Here is a 27462-nt window from a genome sequence, read left to right as displayed (position 1 = left end):
GGATGACACCAAAATTGGTGGCATTGTAGACAGTGAAGAGGGTTGTTTAAGAATACAAAGCAATCTTGATCAGTTGGGTCGATGGGCTGAAAAATGGCAGATTGAGATCAAACTGGATAAATGCGAGGGATTGCATTTTGGTACAATAAACAAGGGTAGGGCCTTGGGTAGTGTTTTGGAACAGAGGGACCGGGGTACAGGTACATAATTCTTTAGAGCTTGCATCATTTATAGACAGGATAATTAGAAAGGCATTTGGTATGCTTGCTTTCATTGCTCAGTCCTTTGAGTATAGGAGTTGGGACGTTATGTTGAGGTTGTACAGGACATTGGTGAGGCCTCTTCTGGAATACTGTGTCTAGTTCTGGTTGCCCAGTTATAAGAAGGATATTACCAAGTCTGAGAGGTTTCAGAAGAGATTTACCAGGATGTTGCCGAGTATAGAAGACTTGAGTTGTAAGGAAAGGCTGGGTGGGCGGGGATTTTTTTCACTTGAGCGTAAGAGGTTGAGAGGTGACCTGATATAAGTTTATAAAATAATGAGAGGTATAGATAGAGTTGATGGTAGTTGTCTTTTCACTAAGATGGGAAATTTCTGGACTCGGGGCTCATTTTAAAGGTAAGAGGAGGGAGATTTAAAAAAGATATAATGCAAATATTTTACACAGAGGGTGGTTAACATGTGGAATGAACTTCCTGATGAAGTGGTGGATATGGATACAATTACAACGTTTAAAAGTTAAGTCTCTCTATGTCCCTCACACACACACATACTCTGTCTCTCCACCACCTCCCCCACCACATACCCACACATTCTCACTGACCATCTCTCACACGTGTGCGCATGCACACACACATACGTGAATCTATGGGGTGAATTTGTATTTGCGAATTAATTCTATTTTATTCAAAAACCACACAATTTATAGACAGCCCATCAATGTGGTGTTTTATATGTTCCTACTTTAGAAATAAAATCAGTCCGACTCCAAACCAAAACACAAACAGATTCTAAGCAAGGCCTCACACCTAACCTGCATCGTCTGACCTAAAATGTCATCTTTTCTTTACGCTGATAAAAGCTTTCGTTCTCTCAGGTCAGTGACTTCAAAGGGATTTGGGGATTCACATAAATGTTTTAATCAATTAAAACCTTCTAACTGATTAAAGATTTAACAGCATCTTAGGTTTGTTTAGAACGTCCTCATGAGTTGTGTGACCCTTTGATCTTTTACTTATAAATTCTGTTTCTGATACTACCTCTCTCACTAACACCTGAAGGAGCGAGGCTCCGAAAGCTTGTGTTTTCAAATAAACCTGTTGGATTATAATGTGGTGTTGTGTGATTTTTGACCATGTCCACCCCAGTCCAACACTGGCACTTTCACATCATAATGTTTAAAAGACCTTTGGATGGCTATATGAATAGGAAAGGTTTGGTGGGATATAGGCCAGGAGCAGGTAGGTAGGACTTAGTTTAGTTTGGGATTACGTTCAGTGTGGTCTGGTTGGACTGAAGGTTCTGTTTCCATGCTGCATGACTATGACTCTAAGACCATTCAGCCCATTTTACACCTGCATATTCCCTTGCTCTTTTGCCACAGCTTCTTAAATTTTCCTTCAAGTATTTATCTATTTCCTTTTGTAAGTTACAGTTGAATCTCCTTTCACCATTCTTTCAGGCAGTGTGTTCCAGATCACAACTTGCTTCCTCATGTCATGTCCCTTTAGTTTGCAATCTCCTTCACTCTGTGTCCTCAGATTACTGACCCTTCAGCCACAGGAAACAATTTCTTGTCAGTTACTCAGCCGAAACTTATTTCAAATTTCCGTTAATGGGAACAGTTTCTTTATTTCAAGTGGACACCCCGTGATTTTGAACTTCTCTATCGATCATCCTCCTATATTCCTCTGAGGCAAGAAGAATTCCACCGTTTCCAATGTCTCCATATAAATGATGCCCTTATCCCTGGTAAAATTCTAGCAAATCTTTCTCCACCTTTGTAGGTAATTGATATCTTTTCTAAAGTATGACACCCAAATGTGTGTACAATACTCAAGATGAGCCTGATTCAATGACTGATGAATATTTAGCAGTGTCCTTGCTTTGGGACACTTACCTCTATTAATAATGCCAAGACCAAAAGACATAGAAGTAGAAGTAGGCCATTCAGCCCATCATATCTGCTCTGCCATTCAATGAGATCATGGCTGATCTGATAATTCTCAACTGTAATTTCCTACCTTTCATTCCCATGCGGATTAAAAATTTATTTTAGCCTTAAATATACTTAATGACCCAGCCTCAACAGCTGTCTGCAGTGAAGAATTCCACAGATTCATTGTTCTCTGAGAGATGAAATTCCTCCCCATCCCTATTTTAAATAGGTGACCACCTATTCAGAAATTATGCCCTCAGTCCAGTCCGAACAGCAACAGCACCAGTAACAGAGTGAAGGAAAGTGAACCTGGGCGTAAACAGCAGCAGTGGCAGTTCGATAAATACCTGAGGAGTGGGGTCAGTCAGAGCAAACCTGGAGGTGAACCATAGGATAAATACTGGAGGAACAGTGTCAGTCAGTGCAAACCTGGGGGTGATCAAGAGGATAAATACCCAAGGTCGCCCTCAATCTGTTTTAATGCGAGGAGTATGACAGGTAAGGCAGATGAAGCTAGAGCTTGTATTAGTACATATAGTAATGATGTTGTAGCTATTACAGTGACTGGTTGAGAGAAGAATAATACTGTCAGCTTAATGTTCTGGGATTTAGATGTTTCAGGCATGATAGAGAGGGACATAGAAGAGGTGGGGGAGTTGTGTTATTGATTAAGGAGAATATCAAAGCTGTACTGTGGGAGGACACATTGGAGGGCTTATCCAGTGAGGCCATATGGGTAGACCTCAGGATTAGGAAGGGTGCAATCACTTTGATGGGATTGTAGTACAGGCCTCCCAACAGTCAGTGGGTGATAGAGGAACAGATATGGACAGATTATGGAAAAATGTAAAAACAACAGTGTTGTTTTGGTAAGTGATTTTAATTTCCTCTATATTGACTGGAACTCGTTCAGTGCCAGGGGCTTGGATGGGGGCAAATTTGTTAGGTGTATCAAGATAGTTTTTGAAACAATATGTAAATAGTCCAACAAGGGAAGTGGCCATAGTAGACCTGGTACTGTGCCTGGCCAGGTGATCAAAATTTCAGTGGGGGAGCATTTCAGGAGCAACGACTATAATTCTGTTGTTTTAAGTTACTTATAGATAAGGATAAGAGTAATCCTTGGGTGAAAGTAGTAAATTAGGGGAAGGCTAACTATCATTTTAGGCAGGATCTAGGGAATATAGATTGGGGGTGGCTGTCTGAGGTTATATCCACATCTGGCATGTAGGAATCTTTTAAAGGCTAGTTGATTAGAGTTCAGCACCAGCATGTTCCTGTGAAAATGAAGGATAGGAATGGCAAGATTTGGGAACCTTAGATGACAAGAGAAATTAAGGGCTGAATCAAAAAGAAAACATTTGATTTGATTTGATTTGATTTATTTATTATTACATGCATTTTGTTATAATATATAGTGAAAAGTGTTATACAGTGCCACACTCTCCAGTGCCATCTTAAAACACAGAAAAATAAACTAAAACATAGAGCATAAAGGCAGAAAAATAAAGAAATAAAGTTTAACTTTGCAGTCCTTCTTGTTAAGTGCTCAGCCATGGGCCTGGAGAGACCACCCACTGGTCCCCTCAGTGTGCCAAAAGAACAAGAGTCACCATTCTCCAGCACCATCTCACCTTCATGACACTGCCACCACCATGATGGAGCTCACCGATGCAGATGTCACAGATACCACCAGGTCCTGCATCGGCCCAAACCCAACTTTGCTGCTGACGCCAAGAGTCTGCTCAGGCCCACCTTACCGATGTAGCCCCCACCAATGCCATTGGTTCTTATACTGGGCCCAAACTTGACTCCGCTGCCACCTCCATGAGTCTGCGCTGGTGGCAGATGCCATAGGGATGCCAAACTCACCTCCGCTGCAGCAGCCATGAATTGATGCTGGGCCACCCTCGTTGATGCAGAAGTTGCCAGGAACCCAAACTTCTCTCCCACTGGGCTCGCCACACCACCAATGATACTGTCGCCACACACCAAGCTCTTCACAAGATTGAAGTACAAAGAAGAAAAAAAGAGAAAATTTAAAAGAAAAAGAAAAGAAAACAAGACAGGGCGGACAAGTCCTAGGCTCAGTAGCCCTATTCTGCTGCCATTAAACTGAGGCATATGTAAGATTTAGGAAGCTGAGGATAGACAGAGCCCTCAACGAATACAAGGATAGCAGGAAAGAACTCAAACAAGGAATTAGGAGGGCTAAAAGGGGTCATGAAATGTCTTTGGCAAACAGCATTAAGGAAAACCCCAAGGCATTTTATATACATACAAGGAGCAAGAAGGTACTAGGGAAAGGGTAGGCTCACTCAAGGACAAAGGTGGGAATTTATGCATGGAGCCAGAGGGAGTGAGTGAGATCCAGAGGAATCTGGAAATGACCAACCTTGAGACTCTGCCCACTGGTTTATTTCTTAGCTCCATAAAACCGGCCTGCAAGGCCTCATCCTTTATCGTACCTTTGTGATTGGAACTGATTTGAATCAAGGCCAGTCACTGACCACTGACCACCCACCACCCCCCCTGCCAAGCTGTCTCACTGTGCTATGCAGTTGCTCAGTGACCTCCTTGACCCCGGTGCTAAGAAGGCAAATTGCATTCCTGGAATCACTTCTGCAGCCAAAGAGATGTCTATCTGTTCCCTAACTATGTAATTACTCATCAATACAGTTTTTCCAACTTCCTACCCTTTCATATAAGTTGAAACATACATGGTGTCATGAACATGGCCTTTGCTGTAATCCTTGGAGGAATCAATACTTTCACAAATTTTCTGATGTGATAACCAATTGGAGACTGAGATGTATTCAGTTGACTTCTGCATTAGCTGCCTGGTCCTGCCTTACTGTTTCAATGAAAGTTTTGTAGATGCACCAGTGTGACTCTAGCTACTGCTCACACTCCAAAACCCCAAACTCAAACCTTATCCAGCTCTGGAGATGGTTCCTGTATATGTGGCTATCCAGGGAATTTCCATAAGGAAATTTGCACCATAAGTGCATTTGATGGGACAGAAGTACCCTATCATGCCTGCACTATTGGTTTGCAACCTGAATTTATGAGACATTAAAATTTTAGAGTTTAAAAGGTTTTTTACATTTTAAAACCAATTTAATGATTCTAGTTTATTTTCTTGGATTTCAACCTTTCCTTAACTTTGACTCTACACCTAGAGTCACTCAAATATTGTCGCTTTTTGTTTCACAATTATTTTGTGTCCCAGATTATGGTCTGTTGAAGTTTATTCACAGAATTTAACTGACTGGCTTGTAGATGTCTGGGTCATGTTATTTTTTTAAAAATAGGGGTGGAAGATTTGCAAGCCTGTTGGCATAGTCCGGTAGAATGAGGAAACATGAAGTCTGACCTGAGGAGTTAGATGCAGCCAAGATGGAGGGAGACAAAAGCAGTTTGTGATTTTATGACTCTTTTAATGTAAGAGACCCTCTCAAAATGCTGACATTACCGACTGCAAACTTATTTTATGCATTTTACAAATGAACTGATGAGAGGAAAGAGAGAGGAAGACTCCATTTTCTCCCCCTTGGTCCAGGAACTCCCTACCTACGTCCATGACACCACCCATGCCCTCCACCTCCGCCAAAACTTCCAATTCCCCGGTCCCCAACATCTCATCTTTACCATGGACATCCAGTCCCTATACACCTGCATTCCCCATACAGATGGCCTAAAGGCCTTCCGCTTCTTCCTGTCCTGCAGGCCCAACCAGTCCCCCTCCACTGACACCCTCATCCGCTTAGCTGAACTCGTCCTCACCCTCATCAACTTCTCTTTCAATTTCTCCCACTTCCTACAGACAAAGGGGGTGGCCATGGGTACCCGCATGGGCCCAAGCTATGCCTGCCTCTTCGTAGGTTACGTGGAACAATCCCTCTTCCGTAGCTACACTGGCCCTAAACCCCTCTTCCTCCGTTACATTGATGACTGTATCGGCGCTGCCTCGTGCTCCCACGAGGAGCTCGAACAGTTCATCCACTTCACCAACACCTTCCACCCCCAACCTTAAGTTCACCTGGACCATCTCGGATACCTCTCTCTCCTTCCTGGACCTCTCTATTTCCATCTCTGGCAATCACCTGGAAACCGATATTCATTTCAAGCCCACCGACTCCCACAGCTACCTAGAATACACCTCCTCCCACCCACCTTCCTGCAAAAATGCCATCCCCTATTTCCAATTCCTTCGCCTCCGCCGCATCTGCTCCCAGGATGAGGCATTCCACTCCCGTACATCTCAGATGTCCTCGTTTATCAAGGACCGCAACTTCCCCCCTGCCCCCAATGGTCGAGAACGCCCTCGACCGTGTCTCCCGCATCTCATCCCTCACACCCCCTCCCCGCAATAACAACCAAAACAGAATCCCCCTCATCCTCACATACCAGCCCACCAACCTCTGGAGCCAACGCATCATCCTCCGACACTTCTGCCATCTGCAATCCGACCCCACCAAAGACATTTTTCCCTCCCCACCCTTATCTGCTTTCCGGAGGGACCACTCTCTCCGGGACTCCCTTGTTCGCTCCAGACTCCCCTCCAGCCCCACCACACCCGGCACTTTTCCCTGCAACCAGAGGAAGTGCTACACCTGCCCCCTCACCCCCATCCCAGGCCCCAAGAAGACTATCCACATCAAGCAGATGTTCACCTGCACATCTGCTAATGTGGTATACTGCATCCGCTGTTCCCGTTGTGGCCTCCTCTACATTGGGGAAACCAAGCGGAGGCTTGGGGACCACTTTGCGGAACACCTACACTCGGTTCGCGCTAAACAACTGCACCTCCTAGTCGCGAACCATTTCAACTCCCCCTCCCATTCCTCAGACGACATGTCCATCCTGGGCCTCCTGCAGTGCCACAACGATGCCACCCGAAGGTTGCAGGAACAGCACCTCATATTCCGCTTGGGAACCCTGCAGCCCAATGGTATCAATGTGGACTTCACAAGCTTCAAAATCTCCCCTCCCCTGACCGCATCCCAAAACCAGCCCAGCTCATCCCTGCCTCCCTAACCTGTCCTTCCTCCCACCTCAAGCCTCACCCCCATCTCCTACCTACTAACCTCATCCCGCCCCCTTGACCTGTCCATCCTCCTTGGACTGACCTATCTCCTCCCCAACTCCCCACCTACACTCACCTTTACTGGCTCCATCCCCGCCTCTTTGACCGGTCGCTCTCCTCTATACCTATCTTTTCCTTTATCCGTCTCCCCCTCTCTCCCTATTTATTTCAGAATCCCCTTCCCCTCCCCCATTTCTGAAGAAGGGTCTAGGCCCGAAACGTCAGCCTTCCTGCTCTTCTGATGCTGCTTGGCCTGCTGTGTTCATCCAGCTCTACACCTTGTTATCTCTGACTGCAAAATGTCCCTTGAAGACTCAGTAATACTTGCAAGAGCATTTACAAAATCAAGTAGGCTAACTGCAGATATTAACTTTTCACATGACGAGCTTTCTCAACTAATTTCTATGTTTCACTCAATTACAACCAGTCTAAAACAATAGTTAGCCCTGCCCTAGGTAACTGCACTTGGTCCCGAGGATGCTGCAGTTTGATCCTGCACGTAGTTTATTTCCCCTGTAAAATTTGCAGCATTGCTAAAAGAATTTCTTGCATGTTTTTTCAGTTTTTTGTTTTACTTTTCAATCCTTCATAAGTAATACAAGGTGATCAAGACCTGATGCGATATCACACACATATGGCTGAAACACTTCTTTCAGCAACAAAACCAACTGATAGGAACAAAACCTTGTGCAAATTTTTATGATCAGCCTCACCTAGATTTATGATTTGCAAGTGTGGAAAGGATGTGGCTGAGCTACTAACGCATGAAGGGAGCTGAAAACACACACACACACACACACACACACGAGTTAAAAAACTGGCTATTAAAAACAAAGATGGAAAGAGATAAAATTGAGGTGGTGAAATAAAAATCAGCAAGTTTCTGCAATGTACTTTATGTGTTTTAATGCATCACATCCAGTTGAAAACCAAACTTTTTATGGTTTGTTTGGAAACACCTCTAGACCATACTATCACACAGGCAGTGTGATGAGAAAGATACATTTTGATTGGTTATTGCAGAGAACTTTACAAAGAGGATTTCATTGGCCACACTGCCTAGCGATCCATTGCTGTTCCTTTCTTCTTGTTGATAACATCACTTCAACGATAATGCTGCAGAAAACGGTAATCCGGTTTCAGAGGCGAGAAGGAAGCCAACACAGAAAACACATCTCCAGAAAGCTGGGGCGAGGGGGAAACAGTTCTGTTATTCATCCATGGGAAGTGGCATTTATTGCCCATCCCTAGTTGCCCTGAAGAAGGTGGTGGTAAGCTGCCTTCTTGAACTATTGCAGTCCATTTGGTATACTAGACCCCCAATGCCATTAAGCAAGAAATTACAGGATTTGACTCAATAACACTGAGAAACAGCAATGTATTTCCAAGTGTGGGTGGAGAGTGACCTTGGGGTCAAGTTGCAAGTGGTGACTTTCCTATGTACCCAGAGCCCTTATCCTTCTAGATGGTAGTGGTTGTGGGTTTGGAAGGAGCCTAGATGAATTTCTCCAGTGCATCTTGTAGCTGATATATAGTACTGCTACTGAGCATCAGTGGTGGACGGTGTGAATGTTTATGGGTGTGGTATCAATCAAGTGATTATTGAACAAAAACAAAGTTTCTGGAAAAGCTCAGCATCTGTGGAGGAGAAAACAGAGTTAAGTTTTTGGGTCCGGTGACCCTTCCTCAGAACCCAGACCTGAAACATTAACTCTGTTTTCTCCTCCACAGACGCTGCTAGACCTGCTGAGCTTTTTCAGCAACTTTGTTTTTGTTCCTGATTTACGGCATCCGCAGTTCTTTTGGCTTTTAAGTGATTATTGAAGTTCATGTTGAGAGAAGTCTTTTCCCCTGTGCTGTTTCTTATACTGTAGAAAGGAGGAAAAACAAACTGCACAGTCTGTTAAACCACTTTAAATGTATAAAATGTCTATTGGATTTCCATATTAGATTCTGACCACTACTAAGCAATAATAATAACTCTAATCTGCTTCAGAATATACAAACTAGGTTTGGCCACTGTGGGATTAAATCAGTGATAATCACGGTAGGTGAAATAATCAAAAATTGTTTCTGTTAGCAGAATAGCAATACTCTAATTGAAGGAATTTATTTATATCATAGTCTGAAATGTGAGAGCCTTTATTTCTAAACAGTGCCCTTTAGTTCTAGCTTCCCTACAAGGGTAGAAGCCTCTTTGCACCTACTCTGTCATACCCCTCAGGATCTTATTGTTGCAAGTAATATCACCTCTTATTTTTCTAAATACCGAGGAGTATAGGCTCAACCTGCTCAATCTTTTGTCATAAACCAACTCCTCATCCCAGGAATCAGCTAGTGAACCTCCTCTGAACTTCTTCCAGTTGTTACAGAGAAGGGGAGATTAAATAAAAGGAAATCCCTGATATTCACTTTAAAAGTAACATTTTATTTATTTAACCCTAACAGTGAACAAATTAACAGAATAACTAACAAACCAAACAATTCCCCCTTAACTACTAATTATTTCCTAACTGAACTAAATCCTACTGGTATGCTGTTCCAATAAACACAAGTCCCACTAATATAAACCCAAGTAATAAGGAAATAAATTGAAACTTAGTCACTCAAAGTCTACATGCCTTTCATTTGCTGTTCTCAAGTCACGAATGCCTTTCTTCTGCTGATCCAGCTGTCAGGGATGTTTTCTCTGTGAAGTTTTCTGTGAGGACTCTTAGCTAGAAGTGCTGTGGTACCTTTTATGGATAGATGGTGCTTTCTTAGAGAGCTTAGTGATTTCTTGTGAGAGCTAGACGCTTATTTCTCAGATGGCAGGTCGCTCTCTGATTTTCAAAAGCCCTCACGTTATATACCTTGGATGACGTATCAATTTTCTTACAAAAGCTTTGGTCTGAGGTTGTCAAAACCATCAGATTTAAATTCAATTGGCTTTCAGTTGCTAAGGGTTTGGTTTAAATTAATTGGCTGATTCCAGATCATTGCCAAAACACCAAAGCAAGCCTAAGGTTTCTAATCACACAGCCAATTGATACATGTTTCAATTTCTGAACTAGCTGTTCCTATTCAGCTGCTTACACACATTTTCTGTGTAAATCTTCAAGCTTAGAGAAAGAACCTCTTAAAGGGACTACGCACTTCCCCCTTTTTTTTTTTTTTACAAATTCTAGAAGGTTTCTTGCCTTCCAATTCATGATTACTCTACACAACTTCATAACACAGTGAGAGTAAAATAAGGAGACCAAAACTACACACAGTACCCCAGCTATGCTCCCCCAAATGGTTGGCTATACAGTTGTAGTAAGACCTTCCTACTTTTACATTTCATACCCCTTGCAATAAAGCCAACATTTCCTCATGACTTGCATAATCGTATGCATAGTTTCTGCATACTATACTTTTTCATGATTTATGTGGGACATGGGCATCACTGGTTGGCCAGCATTTGTTGCCCCCCCCCCCCCAGTTGCCTTGAGAAGGTGGTGGTGATCTGCCTTCTTGAACCATTGCAGTAGGTAGACCCACATTGCTGTTGGGGGTTCCAGGATTTTGACCAATGACACTGAAAGAACAGTGATATATTTCCAAATCTGGATGTTGAGTGGTGTGGGGTTACTTGCAGGTGGTGGTGTTTGTACATAGCTGTTGCCCTTGTCCCTCTATGTGGTAATGGTTGTGAGTTTAGAAGGTGCCATGGAAGGATTTTTGTTAAATTTCTGAAGTGCATCTTGCAGGTAGTACACACTGCTGCTGCTGAGCCTCAGTGACGGAGGCAGTAGATGCTTGTAGGCGTGGTGTCAATCAAGCGGGCTATCATAGAATCCCTACAGTGTGGAAACAGGCCCTTTGGCCCGACAACTCTACACCAAACCTCAGGGGGATGGGTCTGGGTGGGATGCTCTATGACCCACCTAACATACACCCTCTACCTCCCTGAACACTACGGGCAATTTAGCACAGCCAATCCACCTAACCTGCACATCTTTGGACTGTGGGAGGAAACCGGAGCACCTGGAGGAAACCCATGCAGATACAGGGAGAATGTGCAAACTCCACACAAACAGTCACCCAAGGGTGGAATCAAACCCGGGTCCCTGGCACTGTGAGGCAGCAGTGCTAACCATTGTGCCACCATGCCGCCGGGCTGCTTTGTCCTGGATGGTGTCAAGCTTCTCGAGTGTTGTTGGAGCTATACCCATCCAGATAAGTGGGGAGTATTCCATCACAGTCCTGACTGGTGCCTTGTAGATAGTGGACAGGCTCTGGGGAGTCAGGAGGCCAGTTGCTCACTGCAGGAGTCCTAGCCTCTGACCTGGTACAGTCTTTCTCAATGGAAGAGCCTGTTATTAAGAGTTTGAACAATTCCTTAAGGAAATCCTTCTGTACTGTGTTTAATCTATATTCCCAGTACATGTCGAAAAAAAAAACTGCAATGCTCTGGAGAAAGAACAGAGGAATGATATTAACCGGATAAAGCTTTCAAAGAGCAGGAGTAAAGGCGATGTGTTCAATAGTGACCTTTCAAAGTTTTCCCATTCTATCTTGACAATGATGAAATCCATTTATCACTGAAATTGTGCAATCTATATTAGCTCCCAGCGATGGACTTTACTGATCTGCTTTTACCATGAAACTCCTTTGACACAACCACAGCTTGTAGTAAGAGCAAATATAAAAGTCATATCTCGTCTGCCCATCATCCCACCCCTGTTTTCAAAGTTTGGTTTAACATTTCTTCCGCTTTTTGTAACGTAAAAGAAAAATCGGAAGTTGGACCGATTGAGAGATAAGCTACGGACATTTTACTTTATTGGTACGACCTTCTCTGGCAGGAGCGCAAAGCACTGTGAGACGGTCAGCATGGAGATGGAGATTCTGGACAATGTGATCTTTCTGGGTACTATCACTCTGCTCAGTGCTCTTCAGAATGGTAAGGCATCTGCTTTACAATGCAACCAGTATGCACACCGACACCAAAGTAAATGCATTCGGTTCATCTATACTGTTCCTTCAATATGATGGGAACTCTCTGTGTTCCTCTGTTGCAGTATTCTTTGCGTACACAGTGCAGAATGAATCCCTCCAGAAGCGGCCGACTCATAGCGCTTTCGACCGGATCAATATAGCAAAGTAAGACAACCGTTTTCTACAAATAACTTGTTAGTAAAGTGGAAAAATAAAATAGTCCGTGTATGTTATTCAAATTTAAAATCGGTAGTGAGCTACCATTTAAATAAGATCAATTTTCAGGCACTTTGGAAAAGGTGAACTCAGTACAGTACCAGAGATTAGTCATAAAAGTAACCAATTGTACTAGGATCAAACAACACCCATTGAATATCGTTCAATTAATGGGGAAAGTCAATTGATTCAAGTAGAAAGGAAATACTTGTAGTAAATGACGGTTCTTGGGAGTTACACACCGTTGCAAATGACATTGCTTACCAGTTTTCCAAATTCATATCTGAAATATTATTAAGCAGCATTTTCATAATGGTGGTCTGAAGCTGTTTCCAGATGCAGACCAACTACTTGGTCGTTGCAAAGGCTCCTGCTAGTTGATTTTGAGCTCGATCATATTGAGTCTAAAGAAGTGATCAAACAAGAAATTAAGGACAGATAAAGTACACCTGGAGGATGACTTTAAACTAATTGCAGGCAATTGTAAATCTGTTTTTTTTTAAGAAAAGTAAATTGCAGTTCAAGGTATCTTAATTTTTTTGAACTGAAAAGCGCAATGAATGTTTGGAATCGGATTTACGACAGTGTAATTACCTGAGACTAACCCAACCAATGGTTCTGGAGTTTGGCAGAAATATAATAGAACTTTTAAGAATCTTACTGAGACCACACAACTTGTAATTATTTATCATCTTTAACAGAATGCAACACCTGGAAATGTTTCACAGAAGTAATTAAAAATAAAACTTATTGCAGAACCCCATACCAAAAAGCTTTGTCAAAGAGGTAGGTCTTTATGAGTGTCTTCAAAGAGATATAGAGAGATTTAAGGAAGAGTATTCAAAAAGAACCCAGGAAGTTGATGCGAACTAGGGGAAGCCCGGAGGCCAAAACTGACGGAGCACAGATATCTCATAGCATTGCAGGATCAGAGTTTGATGTTATAATGGTTTTGGGTGAAGAGACCGTGGAAGGTTTTGAAAGCAAAAATGAGAATTCCTTCTTAATCAGGAGGCAGTGTAGGTCAGCAAAACTTATGGTTGATTGATGAATGGAATATGGTGGCAATTATAAAAATAATCCCCATACAGAATGATTTGTTAGTTATATTGGCCTAGAGTGGTCAGTTTCTTAGTAAACGAAATAAAATTATATTCAAATGCGTTTAAAACACATCCTTCATTGTCCTTGGATCCAAAGGAGCCAGTTAAATATTAACAGAGATGGAATGATGGCTCAGTGGTTAGCACTGCTACCTCACACTGCCAGGGACCTGGGTTCGATTCAACTCTCAAGCAACTATCTGCATGGTGTTTGCACATTCTCCCCGTGTCTGTGTGGGTTTCCTCCCACAATCCAAAAATGTGTAGATTAGGTGGATTGTGGTGCTAAATTGCCCATAGTGTCCAGGGATGTACAGGCTAGGAGGATTAGCTGTGCTAAATGTGAGGTTCTGGGTGGGATGCTCGATGGGCTGAATGGCCTCTTTTTGCACTGTAGCGATGCTATAAACAGTCTTTGAAGATCTGCCAGACAATTCCATTAGCAGACATTTACAATCGTCTATAATTCAATTTGGGGCAGGTCCAGATTTGTAGGCGAGGCTGCTTTGAGCATTGTGTGTTGTAATCCAGCACAAAAAAGGTGGAATGTCACTGGATGTAACTAGTGATCAAAATTCTGTGATCTTTTGCACAGGTTTGGCCTATTTTGGGTATATAATGCTGTAGGTAATAGAACAACATACCAGAAACTTTATCCTTTGAAATTCAAAGCCATTAAAAGTGTATTTTTTAATCTATTAACTTTTCTCGTGCTATGTAATTATCGGTTAGAAACCAATTATTTTCCAAGAATATAACTTTAAAACTCTTGCCCATTTCCTTCTGCTACATCTATTGAATAACTTCCACAAATTATTCTTTGAAAACCAATCCCAATGGTTATTGATTCAGACAAGAAATGTGTAATTGACCTGTATTGTGGCGAGCCCTACGCTTCACTCTTGAGTCATAATCACAGAGAGCTACAACATAGGAAAAAGCCCTTCAGCTCAATAAGACTGCGCTGTTCAAAAACAACCAGCCTACTATTCAAGAGATAACAAGGTGTAGAGCTGGATGAACACAGCAGGCCAGGCAGCATCAGAGGAGCAGGAAGGCTGACGCTTCGGGCCTAGACCCCTCTTTAGCCTACTATTCAAACCTTATTTTCCAGCATATGCACCACAGCCTTATGACTTGGCATTGCAAATGTACATCTAAATACTTCCTAAATGTAATGAGATTTCTGTCTGTAACACCCTAAGAGACAGTGAATTCATGATCCCCACCACATGTTGGTTGAAAATGTTTTCCCTTATATGTGCTGGTATATGCTGAGGAAACTAATTTTTTTTTCCTGGCATACTTTCAAATTCGGTTAAATTACTTCTATTTAAATCAAAATGCATGAGGAGGTGTATTTCTTTGTCTACAGGATTGCCTCTGAAGTTTTGGATAGGTTTGCTGCCACATTACAATAATTTAGAGAAAAAGGGAAATGGGAAAGGATATTTTGATACTGCACTTCAATCAAACAGAATTTAGAAACACTCCTAGGTTATAAAGTAATCATCTCAGATAGTAGGTTAAGGCAAACTAACAGTGAAGTGAAACATGTTATTACAGAGTGTTGCACACCTCCCAGTGTGAAGCTTAATAATGCTTAATGATGTCATAGAGTCATACAGTTACACAGCGTGGAAACAGATCGTTCAGTCCAACTCATCCAAGCCGAACCAATATCCTAATCTGACCTAATCCCATTTGCCAGCGTTTGATCCATATCCCTCTGTGACAGTGAAAAAGATAATCTAAGATTACAAAGAGATCTTGATCAATTGAGTCAATGGGCCGAAGAATGGCAAATGGATTTTAATTTGGATAAATGCGAGCTATTGGATTTTGGTAAAACAAAATTAGACAAAATTTATACAATTAAAAGTAAGGCCTTTGGCAGTGTTTTAGAACAGAGACACCTAGGGGTTCAGGCACATAACTCTTTGAAGTTTGCATCACATATGGATGGGGTGATTAAGAAGGTGTTTAGCACGCTTGTCTTCGTTGCTCAGACGTTTGAGTGTAGGAGTTGGGACTTATGTTGAGATTATACAGGACGTTGGTGAGGCCTCTTCTGGAGTACTGTGTCCTGTTCTGGACTCCCTGTTATAGAAAAGATATTATTAAACTGGAGAGCATTCAAAAGAGAGTTACCAGGATGTTGCCAAGAATGGACTATTTTAGTTATAAGGAGAGGCTGGATAGACTGGGACTTTTTTCACTGGAGCATAAGAGGTTGAGAAATGACCTTATACAGACTTATAAAATAATTAGGGTTATGGATAAGGTAAATAGCAGGTGCCTTTTTCCTAGGGTGGAGGATTTCAAGACAAGGGGGCATATTTTAGGGTGAGAGGAGAAAGATTTTGAAAAGACCTGAGGGGCAATTGTTTTTACACACAGAGTGTTTTGTGTGTGGAATGAACTTCCAGAGGAAGTGGTGGATGTGGGTACAGTTACAATGTTTAAAAGTCATTCAGATAGGTACATGAATAAGAAATGTTTGGAGAGATATATGCCAAGCACAGGCAGGTGGAACTATGGGATTATGGTCAGCATGAACTGATTGGACTGAAGTTTCCATGTTGTATGATTCCATGATTGTAAATCCTTCCTATTCATATACCCATTGAGATGCTTTTTAAAATGTTGCAATTGTACCCGTCTCCACCACTTCCTCTGGTAGCTCGTTCCATACATGCATCACCCTCTGCATGAAAAAGTTGCCCCTTAGGTCCCTTTTAAATCTATCCCTTTTCAACTTAAACTTATGCCCTCTAATTGTAGACTCCCCACCCTAGGAAAAGACCTTTGCCATTCACCCTATCCATGCCTCTCATGATTTTATAAATCTCTGTAAGGCCACCCCTCAGCCTCCGATGCTTAGGGAGAAAAGCCCCAGCTTATTCAGCCTTTCGCTGTTGGCCAAACCCTCCAATTCCAGCAACATCCTTGCAAACATTTTGTGAACCCTTCCATGTTTCACAGCATCCTTCCTATAGCAGTATTGCAGTATTCTAAAAGTGGCCACACCAATGTCCTGTACACCCCCAAAACTCAATGCACCGACTAATAAAGGCAACTGTACCAAACACCACCTTCACCACCCTGTCTACCTGCAATCCCACTTTCAAAGAACTATGCACCTGCACTCCTAGGTCTCTTTGTTCAGCAACAGTCCCTGGTGCCTTAACATTACTGTGTAAATCCTGCCCTGGTTTGCCTTACCAAAATGCAACATCTCACATTTATTTAAATTAAACTCCATCTGCCCCTCCTCTACCCATTGGCCCATCTGATCAAGGTCCCATTGTACTCTGAGATAATCTTCACTGTCACTACATCAACAGTTTTGGAGTCATCCTCAAATTTACTAACCATAGCTCCTATAGTCAACTTTTAAATCAGTTTTGTAACTAACGAAAAGCAATGGACCTGGCACTGATTCTTGCAGCATCCGCTGGTCACAGGCCTCCAGTCCAAAAACCCCCTCTACCATCATCCTCTGTCTCCTACCTTCCAGCCAATTTTGTGTTCAGTTGGCTGGCTCTCTTCAGATGTGATCTAGCCTTGCTAACCAGTCTACCATGTAAAACCTTGTTGAACACCTTGCTGAAGTTCATATAGACAATGTCTACTGCTCTGCCTTCATCAATCTTCTTTGTCACCTCTTCAAAAAACTAGATCAAGTCAGTAATACATGATTTCCCATGCACAAAGCCATGCTGACTATCCCTAATCAGTCCTTGCCTTTCCAAATACATATAGATCCTGTCCCTCAGAATCCCCTCCAACAACTTACCCACCACTAACGTCATGCTCACAGGTCTATAGTTCCCTGGCTTTTCCTTATGACCTTTCTTAAATAATGGCACCATATCAGCCATTCTCCAGTTTTCTGGCACCTTATCCATGGCTGTCGATGATAGAAATATCCCAGCAAGGGGCCCAGCAATTATTTCCCTAGCTACCCACAGAGTTCTGGGATACACCTGGCCAGGTCCCAAGGATTTATCCACCTTCATGCATTTTAGGATCCCCAGCACCTCCTCTTCTGTAATATGGACACAAAATATTTGTTTAGTATCTCATGCATCTCCTGTGATTCCACACATATGGCCTGGTTGATCTTTAAGGGGCCCCTATTCTCTCTGCAGTTACTCATTTGCCTTTAATGTATCTGTAGAATCTCTTTGGATTCTCCTTAACCCTATTTGCCAAAGCTATCTCATGTCCCTTTTTCTTTCCTCCTGATTTCCTTCTTAAGTATGCTCCTGCTGCCCTTATGCTCTTCTAGAGATTCACTCGAACCCTGATGTCTATACCTGATATAAGCTTCCTTCTTTTTTTTGACCAGAGCCTCAATTTTTCTAGTCATCCAGCATTCCCTACACCTACCAGCCTTGCCCTTTGCACAAACAGAACATACTGTCTCTGAATTCTCGTTATCTCATTTTTGAAGGCCTTGCATTTTCCGACCATCATTTTACCTGCAAACAGCCTCCCCCAATACAACTTTTGAAAGTTCCTGCCTAAAACTATCAAAATTGCCCTTACTCCAATTTAGAACTTTAATTTTTAGATCAGCTCTATCCTTTTCTATAATTATTTTAAAACTAATGGAATTATGATCACTGGCCCCAAAGTACTGCCTCACTAATACCTCAGTCACTTGCACTGCTTTATTTCCCAAGAGAAGGTCAAGTTTTTCTCCTTCTTGATTAGATACATCCAAATATTGAATAAGAAAATTCCTCTCCATCCAATCCCTTAACACTATGGCAGTCCCAGTCTATGTTTGGAAAGTTCAAATCCCCTACCATCACAAACCTTTTATTCTTACAGATATCTGACAGATATTTCCTTACATGTTTGCTTCTCAGTTTCCCTCTGACTACTGGGGGCATGTAGTACAATCCCAGTAAGGTGATCATCCCTTTCTTATTACTCAGCTCCATCCATATAACTTCACTGCAAGTTCTCCCAGGAATATCCTCCTTAAGTACAACTATAATGTTATCCCTAACCAAAAATGCCACTCCGCCTCCTCTTTTGCCCCTCCGCTTTCTATCCTTCTTGTAGCATCTATACCCCAGAACAATAAGCTGCCCTCCCTAAGCCATGTTTCTGTAATAGTTAGGATATTCCAGTCCAATGTTCCCAACCATGCCCTAAGTTCATCTGCTTTGCCTGTCAGGCCTCTTGCATTGAAATAAATGCAATTTAATTTCTCAGTCTTACCTTGTTCTCTACCATGCTCTTGCCTATCTTGACTATTCAGCTTGCCCCCCTGCTACTGTACCAGCCTCAGACTAATCTCTTTTCTCATTATCTCTTTGGGTCCCTCCCTCCCCCCTAGTAGTTTAAATCCTCTCGAGTAGCACCAGCAAATATACCCACCAGGATATTGGTCCCCTTCCAATTCAGGTGCAACCCGCTCTTCTTATACAGGTCAATTCTACCTTAGAGGAGATCCTAATGATCCAAAAATGTGAATCCCTGCCCCTTGCACCAGCTCATTTGTCACACATTCATCTGTCCTGTCCTCTTATCCTACTGTCACTGGCACTTGGTACTAGATGTAATCCAAATATTACTACCCTCAAAGACCTGCTTTTCAACCTCCTGCCTAATTTCCTATATTCTCTCTGCAGAACATTGTTCCTTTCTCTGGTACCAACAACATAGGTAATGTGTACAACGACCTTCTGTTTGTCACTCCACTTTAGGAATATTCTGCACCCGCTCTGATATATCCTTGATCCTGGCACTAGGGAGGTAACACACCATCCTGATGTCTTGCTGACGGCTGTGGAATCATCTGTGTGTGACCCAGACCAGAGAATGCCCTATTACAATCAATTGCTTGGAACCTGAAATACCACCACCCCCCACCACCCCCCTTACAGTAGAGCCAATCAGGGTACCAGAAACCTGGTTGTCAGTGCTATATTTCCCTAACAGACCATCAGCCACTGCAGTATCCAAAACAGTAAACTTGTTTGAGATGGGGATAGCCACAGGAGACTCTTGCACTACCTGCCTACCTCTCCCACCTTTTCTGGCAGTAACCCATCTAACTGACTGTATCTTCAGTTTATCTCCCTTCCTGAAACTATCATCCATCACACCCACCTAGCTTCTGTAAATTCCTCATTGCCCCTAACAGCTGCTCGATTCCATCCATACGAGCCAAACACACTTCCTGCAGACATAATCTCCCGGGACATTGAAAATCTCTTTGATCTTCCACATCCAACAGGGAGAGCACATCACTCTACTAAAAGCCATCTCTGCCCATTTAACAATCTACAGACCCAGAAAATACCTAAAAACAAACACAACACACTTTGCTCGAAACTCAGCATTAGCACAGCCTTACTACCCAAAACATTGCTCTAGGCTAACAATACCTGCCCTTTATATTAAAATTCAATCAAAAGACAGATCTCAGTAAAACATAAACAAAAAAAATCCCTCACTCCACTCACCATAATAGATTTACACTGAAAAAAAACAAATTAAGATTTATGTTTTTTTAAGTCTTAAAATCAAACACATAGCTGACCAGGGGCTCTGAAATCATCACTGATCTCTCCCAGCTACAATAAGCAATTGCGATATTAGGTCTCCCAATGTCAGCTGTGATAAAATGTAAAGAATGTTGGAAATGAAAAAAATATTAATTCTTTTATAAATCACATAATGAATGAACTAAATTGTCAGAGCATCGAAGCTGATAATGAACTGTCACTATTATCCTTGTTGAAATTCTAAATTTCTATCACTTTCAATGTCAATAGTTTTCAACCTGAGATTAAATTCATTGGCTTTCTGATGAAGGGTCTAGGCCCGAAACGTCAGCCTCTCTGCTCCTATGATGCTGCTTGGCCTGCTGTGTTCATCCAGCCCTGCACCTTGTTGTCATTAAATTCATTGGGTCTGAATGTTTGTTAGTCTCTTGGGCACTTTTTCCACTTTATTTTTAAGCAATGAGCATAGTCAATTCAACTTGAAAGGATACTAGATGATGTTATGCTTTTAGCTTTATGTTTTTATGTGTCTCCTTTTTAGCATAATTTGTGACAGACACTGTTTTCTACAAAAGAAGATACACATGCTAATTGTTTCTGTAGTATCAGCATGCTGCTCAATAAACTACCTAACCTGACTCAAATGCTTATTGATTCTTAAGAAAGAGCTTGACCTCACTTGTCCCATATTGTCATAGTGTGAGAGGGATTGAGAATTTGGGAGGCAATTATGACAGAGAATAACTTCCACCTTTACTGTTCCAAGTGAAATTAATGCTTCTTCCAGCTCATGTATATATATCAATTCAATCAGCTCAAAAATCACCTATTTTCTTGTTCACTAACTTTATTGGCTAGTATTTCAATTAACCTTTTAGCATCTAAACAAGTATGGTATTGGACAATATAATGGGATCTAATCAGACAATGCACCTCAATACTTTATTTGATGTCAGTATACTACCACAGACTGGCAGCATTGAATGGTATTTTTCACATTCTGAATTTTGCCCAATAAGAGACTCATCTTATCAATCTTGGAAGCATCTGGCTGATACTTGTCATATGCAGAACATGAGCAAGAAACTTAAAGAAAGGGATTTCCTCTTGAGCAATATCCTGCTTAACATAAAGCAGTACACATATGTTTAAAGTCTCACCTCATATGATGCCATTTCCAGTTTATTTCTTATTGCAGCACTTCATTGCATTCTCAAAGTGGTTGCTTGAAATATGAAATCTGTTTCCCCTTTTTTACAGTTCATGAATGCACAAACTATTTCTGCAGAACTATTCTGCTCTTGTAATTTTATGTCTTTAGCTCTTTCAGTGAAGGTAGTACAATATGATGACACAGATACTTTAGTACAATCAGATGCATCACACAATGAACTGTAATTCTCGTATACACCTAGTTGTCGAATAATTGTTTATAGCAATTGTCACCACCAAGACTAACCCTATCCCCACCAAATGGTCATTGCTGCTAGCAAGATGGACCACAATTGAAATCTGTTCCTCTTGACATGTCTTGAATTTGGCCACATTATCGCTCAATGTGAAATGTGTAGCTTCAATTGAATTTTGAATCTCCTTTTCATCACTATGACTGTTGATTTCCACCGTTCTGACTTGGAGCTATACCTTATTCCTTCATTGTGCTGGTCAAAATCATGGGGTTTTGAGTACAAGAGTTGGGAGGTCTTACTGCAACTGAACAAGGTACTGGTGAGACCACATTAGAAGTACTGTGAGCAGTTTTGGCCCCCTTATTTAAGAAAGGATATTATTTCATTGGAGGCAATTCAGAGAAGATTAACTAGGATGATATAGAGGGATTATCTTATGAGCGAAAATTAAACAGATTGGGACTCTATTCCTTGCAGTTTAGAAGAATGAAATGTGATCTCATTGAGATATATAGGAATCTTAATGGGCTTGACAAGGTAAATGCTGAAAGGATGTTTCCCCTCATGAGAGAGTCTAAGAGCGGAAGGCATAGCCTAAGAATAAAGGGGCACCAATTTAAGAATGAGATGAGGAGGAATTTCTTCTCTCAGAAGAGATTCTCAATAGTGGCACGAGGTGAAGTGAATCCCGGTACAGTGCGACTTACCTTGTTGCTGCAAAGTGCTGGTGAAGACCGGCCTGGAGGCTGGAGCGATGCAGGACAGTTGCTAGACTTTGGTCTGGCACCATGTGCTGAGCTGCTGCTGTTTGGAACTCTTTATCAGGCTGTTCACAATGTTATAACTATCTCATTCCTAACTCATTCTCAGTCACTGTAAGCGATGCTTATGCTTTCCTTTTAATCCTCTTTTGTATAACGACACTATTTTTTACTCTGTAAGACTTGTACCTGGGTACTTGTATCCAAGATGGCGCCATTAAAAGGCAGCCATTATAAAAACCTTTCACTGTACTCCTACACTTCTGTACTGGAGTACAAGTGACAATAAACAATATTCTATTGTAAGTCTTTGCAACTCCTTGCCACAGAGAGCTGTGGGGCCAGAATCCTTGTGTAAATTCAAGGCTGAGAAGGTAAGATAATTGATCAGTGGGGAAATCAAGGCTGTAGGGAAAGGGCAGAAAAGTGGAAGTGAGGAGTATCAGATCAGCTATGATCTAATTGAATGGCAGAGCAGGCTCAAGGGGCATAAATAGCCTAATCCTGTTCCTGTTTCCTCTGGTCATGTGAACTCACTTCCTAATAGCTCTGTGAATGTACATACAACCCAAAGACTGCAAGAAGGTTCAAGAAGGTAGCTCACCATCATCTTCTCCAGGCCAGTTAGAGGTGGATGATAAATGCTGACTTAGCCAGTGATGTCTGCATTCCTTGAATCAATGAAAAAAAGTGAACTGTAGCTTGTATGGAACCACACTGTGAAAATAATGGAAACTCCAGGCAATGAATAATGATCTAAGGCCTTAATGAAAAAACTTCACTCAATCTGTCATATTTAACATGATTCCTTAATCTGTGAGCTGAGAGTGTTTTACAGTCATTTATTCATCACAAAAGGAGGAACAAGGTGAAAAAATATGAAAATAATATAAAACTCAAATTATTATTCATTTTCACACTGCTAGATCTTTTTACATATATAGCTGATTTCCATTTTACACATGAATGTACAGTATCTGTATTTCATGTCATTGTCACTGTTTGCTAGATTAACTTTCTTTGAATTTCAAGAAGTAATATTAGCATGCAAATAAGTTTTATTAAGGTTTTATATGTCCATTGCTTTATTTTTAACTTGTCCATTAATCTTAGCATTGTTTCACTTCTCCTTCTTTGGCTGAATAATGTATATTTTAAACAAACCTTTCAAAGGATATTTTTTTTGTCACATGGTTGTTGCAATGTCAGCCTTTATTATCCGCACTTAGTTCTCTAGATAGCCTATATGGGGGGCATGGTGGTTCAGTGCTTAGCACAGCTGCCTCACAGCACCAGGGACCCAGGTTCATTCCAGCCTTGGGTGGCTGTCTGTGTGGAATTTGCATGTTATCTGTGTGGATTTCTGCAAAGTTCTCCGGTTTCCTCCCATAGTCCAAAGATTTGCAGGTTAGATGGATTGGCCAGGCTAACTTGTCTGTAGTGCTTAGGGATGTGTAGGCTAAATGGATCAGCCATTGTAAATATGGGGATGCAGTAGGAGGCTGGATGGGATGCTCTTTGGAGGGTTGGTGTGGAATTGATGGGCCAAGTGGCCCCCTCCCACACTGGAGGGGTTCTATTATTCTAGACAGAGAGGCAGTTGCCCTTCTGCTTGAATCACTGTGGTTTATGTGTTGCATCTTTGTAGTGGTTTCATATAACTGAGTGGCTGGCTAGTTCACTTCAAAAAGCTACCTACTACATTGATGTGGGACTAACGTTACATATTAGTAGATTTCCTTCTTTCAATGAGATGCGTGTTGAACAAGTATTCCATTTTGTCTGCTGTCAATGCATCTTGGAATGAATATATTGACCTTTAAAGAAGTGCAGTGGAAATTAATCAGTACTTACCAGTGCTCCAATGGCTGGATTATGAAGGTTGCACAAACTCGGCTTGTATTTTCAGGAGTACTGGAAATTAGAGGATGATTTAATCGAAGGTTTTTGGGATTCTGAAAGTAATTGACAGAGGAGATGCTAATAAACATTCCATTCTGATGGCCTAATCTTAACCTCAAAATTGGAATTAGATAATTCATGAGAAAATTAGGAAACATTTCTAGGAAACAAAGAATGGTAGAAGTGCGGAATTCTCTTCCACAAAAAACAGTGGATGCTAACTTAATTAATGATTATAAATTTGAGATGCATATATCATCGCTAGACAAGAATATGGAGTTAAGTTACCTCTCTGAATTGTGGAAGAGCTCAGATGAATGGCCAGCTCCTGTTCCTATGCTCCTAAAACATTGCAAGGAAATTCATGTGACCTTTAACTACACGTTCTGTTTTGTGTTTAGCCATAATTGCGCTGAGGTTTATCCCACATTTCTTGCTTTACTGTGGACTGCTGGAATTTTCTGTAGTCAAGGTAAGTTTACATCTAAAGAATTTGCTTGTGAAATGAAAATTTGTATATCTTTAGTTATGTTATTTAAATTTTTTCAACCAATATTCACTCACGTGTTTCTGATGTGTTTTATAGATAATTTGGGGCATTTTGAGACTGAGTTGGAACCATAGAAAAATTTGTGCTGCAAGCAGAACACATACCCTAATCCTCCATCCTTGTCTCTGTTATAAGTCCAACAAATAAACAGCTTTGAATAACAAGTCCAGCTTAACCTCTTTCTGTAAATCATAGAATCTCTATGTTGTGGGGACAGGCCCTTCGGCCCAACAAGTCCACACTGATCTACAGAGCATCCCACCCAGACCCATCCCCCTATAACCCAACTAAACTAAACATCCCTACACACTATGAGCAATTTAGCATATCCACATAGCCTGCACATCTTTGGACTGTGGGAGGAAACTAGACCACCCAGAGGAAACCCACGCAGACATGGGGAAAACATGCAAACTCCACACAGACAGTTGCCCAAAGGTGGAATCAAACCTGGGTCTCTAGCGCTGTGAGGCAGCAGTGCCAACCACTGAACCACCGTGCCGCCCTACCTTGTAACTTCAACAGTATGACACACTGGTCTTAGACCAACATTTTTCCAAAAATACATTTCATTCATAATTTTTCCAAATTGTTTCATAACGGTTCAAATTTGGCAATACACGAAGTGTCATGCAGATCAGTTTATTTCATTACAGAATATGAGGTGCCTCATCACACCTGACATTACAGTTTATATTTACAATGTAAATTTATATTTCTCATTCAACATTCTCTGGTGAATATAGCCTAAGGGGTTTTACATTGTATATCAAGGGTTTTGAAACTATGTGTACGAGAGCCATAGACAGCGGCCTTTCCCCATTGAGCCTTTGCAGTACCTGGCAAAGCTTAAGAATGTCCCTTATCACAGAGTGCTGGAGCTTGGAATGTGCCAGGTCATCAAAAACTCTTTGTGCTGGAAGATTATAAAATTTTGGACAGATCAAAGAGCATCTTTCAATGAGTTGATAGTCCTCCAGTGTTGATGTTTGTCTCATTCTGTGTCCCTGGGACCAGCCCACTGAGTGTAAAGTCCTACATTATAGGATACTCCAAATGAGCTTTGATTAAAAAAAACATTGTGTCTCTTTAAAGACCTGTTTTGCAATTGTGCAATCGAGAAGGAAGTGGGTGGCGATTTCTTCCCCATTAAAACTGCCTGAAGGGTAGGATGCATCAGCACTCAGACTCTGGATCGGACCCAAGGGCCCTTCTCAATGCAAGACAAGCTACATCTTGATGGTTGTTTAAATATCCTGGTATTGACGCATTCTTCCAAGTGAATTTGACAGTTTGCTTAGGGAATAATCCAACAGGATTCACACTTTGTTTTTCCACAGGCCCTTCAGAAAGCTACATGCAGACCATTGCATTTGTGGTCAGTGGTGTTTTTCTGTACAATCCTTTCCTTGAGGGACCAGATGAATGTCATGATGTGAATGATTGAGCCTCCTGTGGCAATGAAGCTGAACCCATCCTTCACAACACTGAGATGATTAAACCTCACTGCTTAGCAACACTTTTGAGGTTTATTCACTCATAGCTTTAGGTTATTGTGATTATGAGATCATGGTTTGCTGTTTTGCTTTAAATAATATTGCTCTGTGATTTCACTTTTGTTAGCTCCCGCAGCCTTCGCTGGATTGTTGTATTTGGTGGTGAGGCACAAATACTTCGTGGGTTATTTAGGAGAGAACAGTCAAAGGTAACAGTTCTTCGTACTGTAAGCATTTTTAAAATTATTAGTCTGTATCTTCAGGTCTCATTAATATTAACCACGAGATGTCTTGCCATTGTGGTTAATATTTCAATTAAACCTTTAAGATAAGCGATGAATTGTTGAGCTAATTGGGTGAAAGTAAAGATGTTGATGGTGTGAAATCAAAAAATATTTTTCAGTTGTATTACTTATTGTTAATATCAGCTATGGTTCATCAAGTAGCCAGTTCTTGGGGAATAAATAAAATCTTTGTCTTGAGCAACACACAACCTCAGAAAAGCCTATCTGCCTGCACAACCAGGTAGCCTCATGTGGATGCTTCTGGAGAACATAATATTGGATAAAACTATCCATCCAGCCTGCTTAGCAAGCTGCCTGTGAACACTGGCTCAGCACTTGCAGCTCACCTTTCAAAGTCAGATGGCACTTTTATTCAAAAAAATAGCTCATATGGAGAAGATCAGTCAAACTTCACAATCGTGTAGCAAACTCATTCTTCCAAGTTTGCAGTGTAGTAATTCAACATTGTCCTGTAGCTCTTATCTTATTTTGAAACAATTTCCTCTTTCATCTAGCTGCCTGAATGTCTAGTATTATTTCCACATCAGTAGAGTGAACATTGTGGTTTTTACTTCCTTTTAAAAACTACCAGATCATCTTCTACATTTAAATTTGTTGTTTTTTAATAGTTAATCCTACTTTAGATTTTGAAAATGCTTCAGTGATCATTTATTCAGGTGACTGTGTCATGTTAGAGGTGCTATCTTTGAATCACCAATTTGAGGAGCTGGAAAATAAACTTGAGCCGAATGTAAAATGGCATTTGATCAGATCTCATCACTTCCTTGAATAAGGGGACTGAAAAATATATTTAATTGTGTACAACTCAGACTTGCCATGATCCTACCTGCTTTGAGGAAATACAAATAAGAAGAAAGTTTGAAAAATTATTGAGACAACAAGGTGCAGGGCTGGATGAACACAGCAGGCCAAGCAGCATCATAGGAGCAGAGAGGCTGACGTTTCGGGCCTAGAAGGGTCTAGGCCCGAAACATCAGCCT

At 41.4% G+C, this 27462-nt stretch overlaps 1 protein-coding gene and 1 long non-coding RNA gene across 2 annotated transcripts in view; one reads left to right on the top strand and one right to left on the bottom strand.

Annotated features, from left to right (window-relative positions):
• Positions 1-8128: 8128 nt before the first annotated feature.
• Positions 8129-13234, bottom strand: LOC125483351. The gene is made up of 3 exons (XR_007262312.1): positions 13193-13234; positions 12691-12830; positions 8129-8433 (listed from the first exon to the last, which is right to left on the bottom strand). It is a non-coding gene; the product is annotated as an uncharacterized LOC125483351 (long non-coding RNA).
• LOC109918544 (arachidonate 5-lipoxygenase-activating protein) overlaps positions 11839-27462 on the top strand; it is a 20490-nt gene continuing 4866 nt past the window's right edge. Inside the window, exons 1-4 of the mRNA XM_020518475.2 lie at positions 11839-12175; positions 12294-12375; positions 24533-24603; positions 26305-26386. Coding sequence (XP_020374064.2) covers positions 12106-12175; positions 12294-12375; positions 24533-24603; positions 26305-26386 — 305 coding nt within the window. The 5' untranslated portion in view covers positions 11839-12105. The remainder of the gene's footprint in view (positions 12176-12293; positions 12376-24532; positions 24604-26304; positions 26387-27462) is intronic.

This window comes from Rhincodon typus, chromosome 6 (genome assembly GCF_021869965.1).
Source record: "Rhincodon typus isolate 14 chromosome 6, sRhiTyp1.1, whole genome shotgun sequence".
In the NCBI taxonomy this organism is placed as follows: domain Eukaryota; kingdom Metazoa; phylum Chordata; class Chondrichthyes; order Orectolobiformes; family Rhincodontidae; genus Rhincodon; species Rhincodon typus.
Note: the sequence above shows the minus strand (reverse complement) of the source record. Positions and strands in the feature narration are given on the sequence as shown.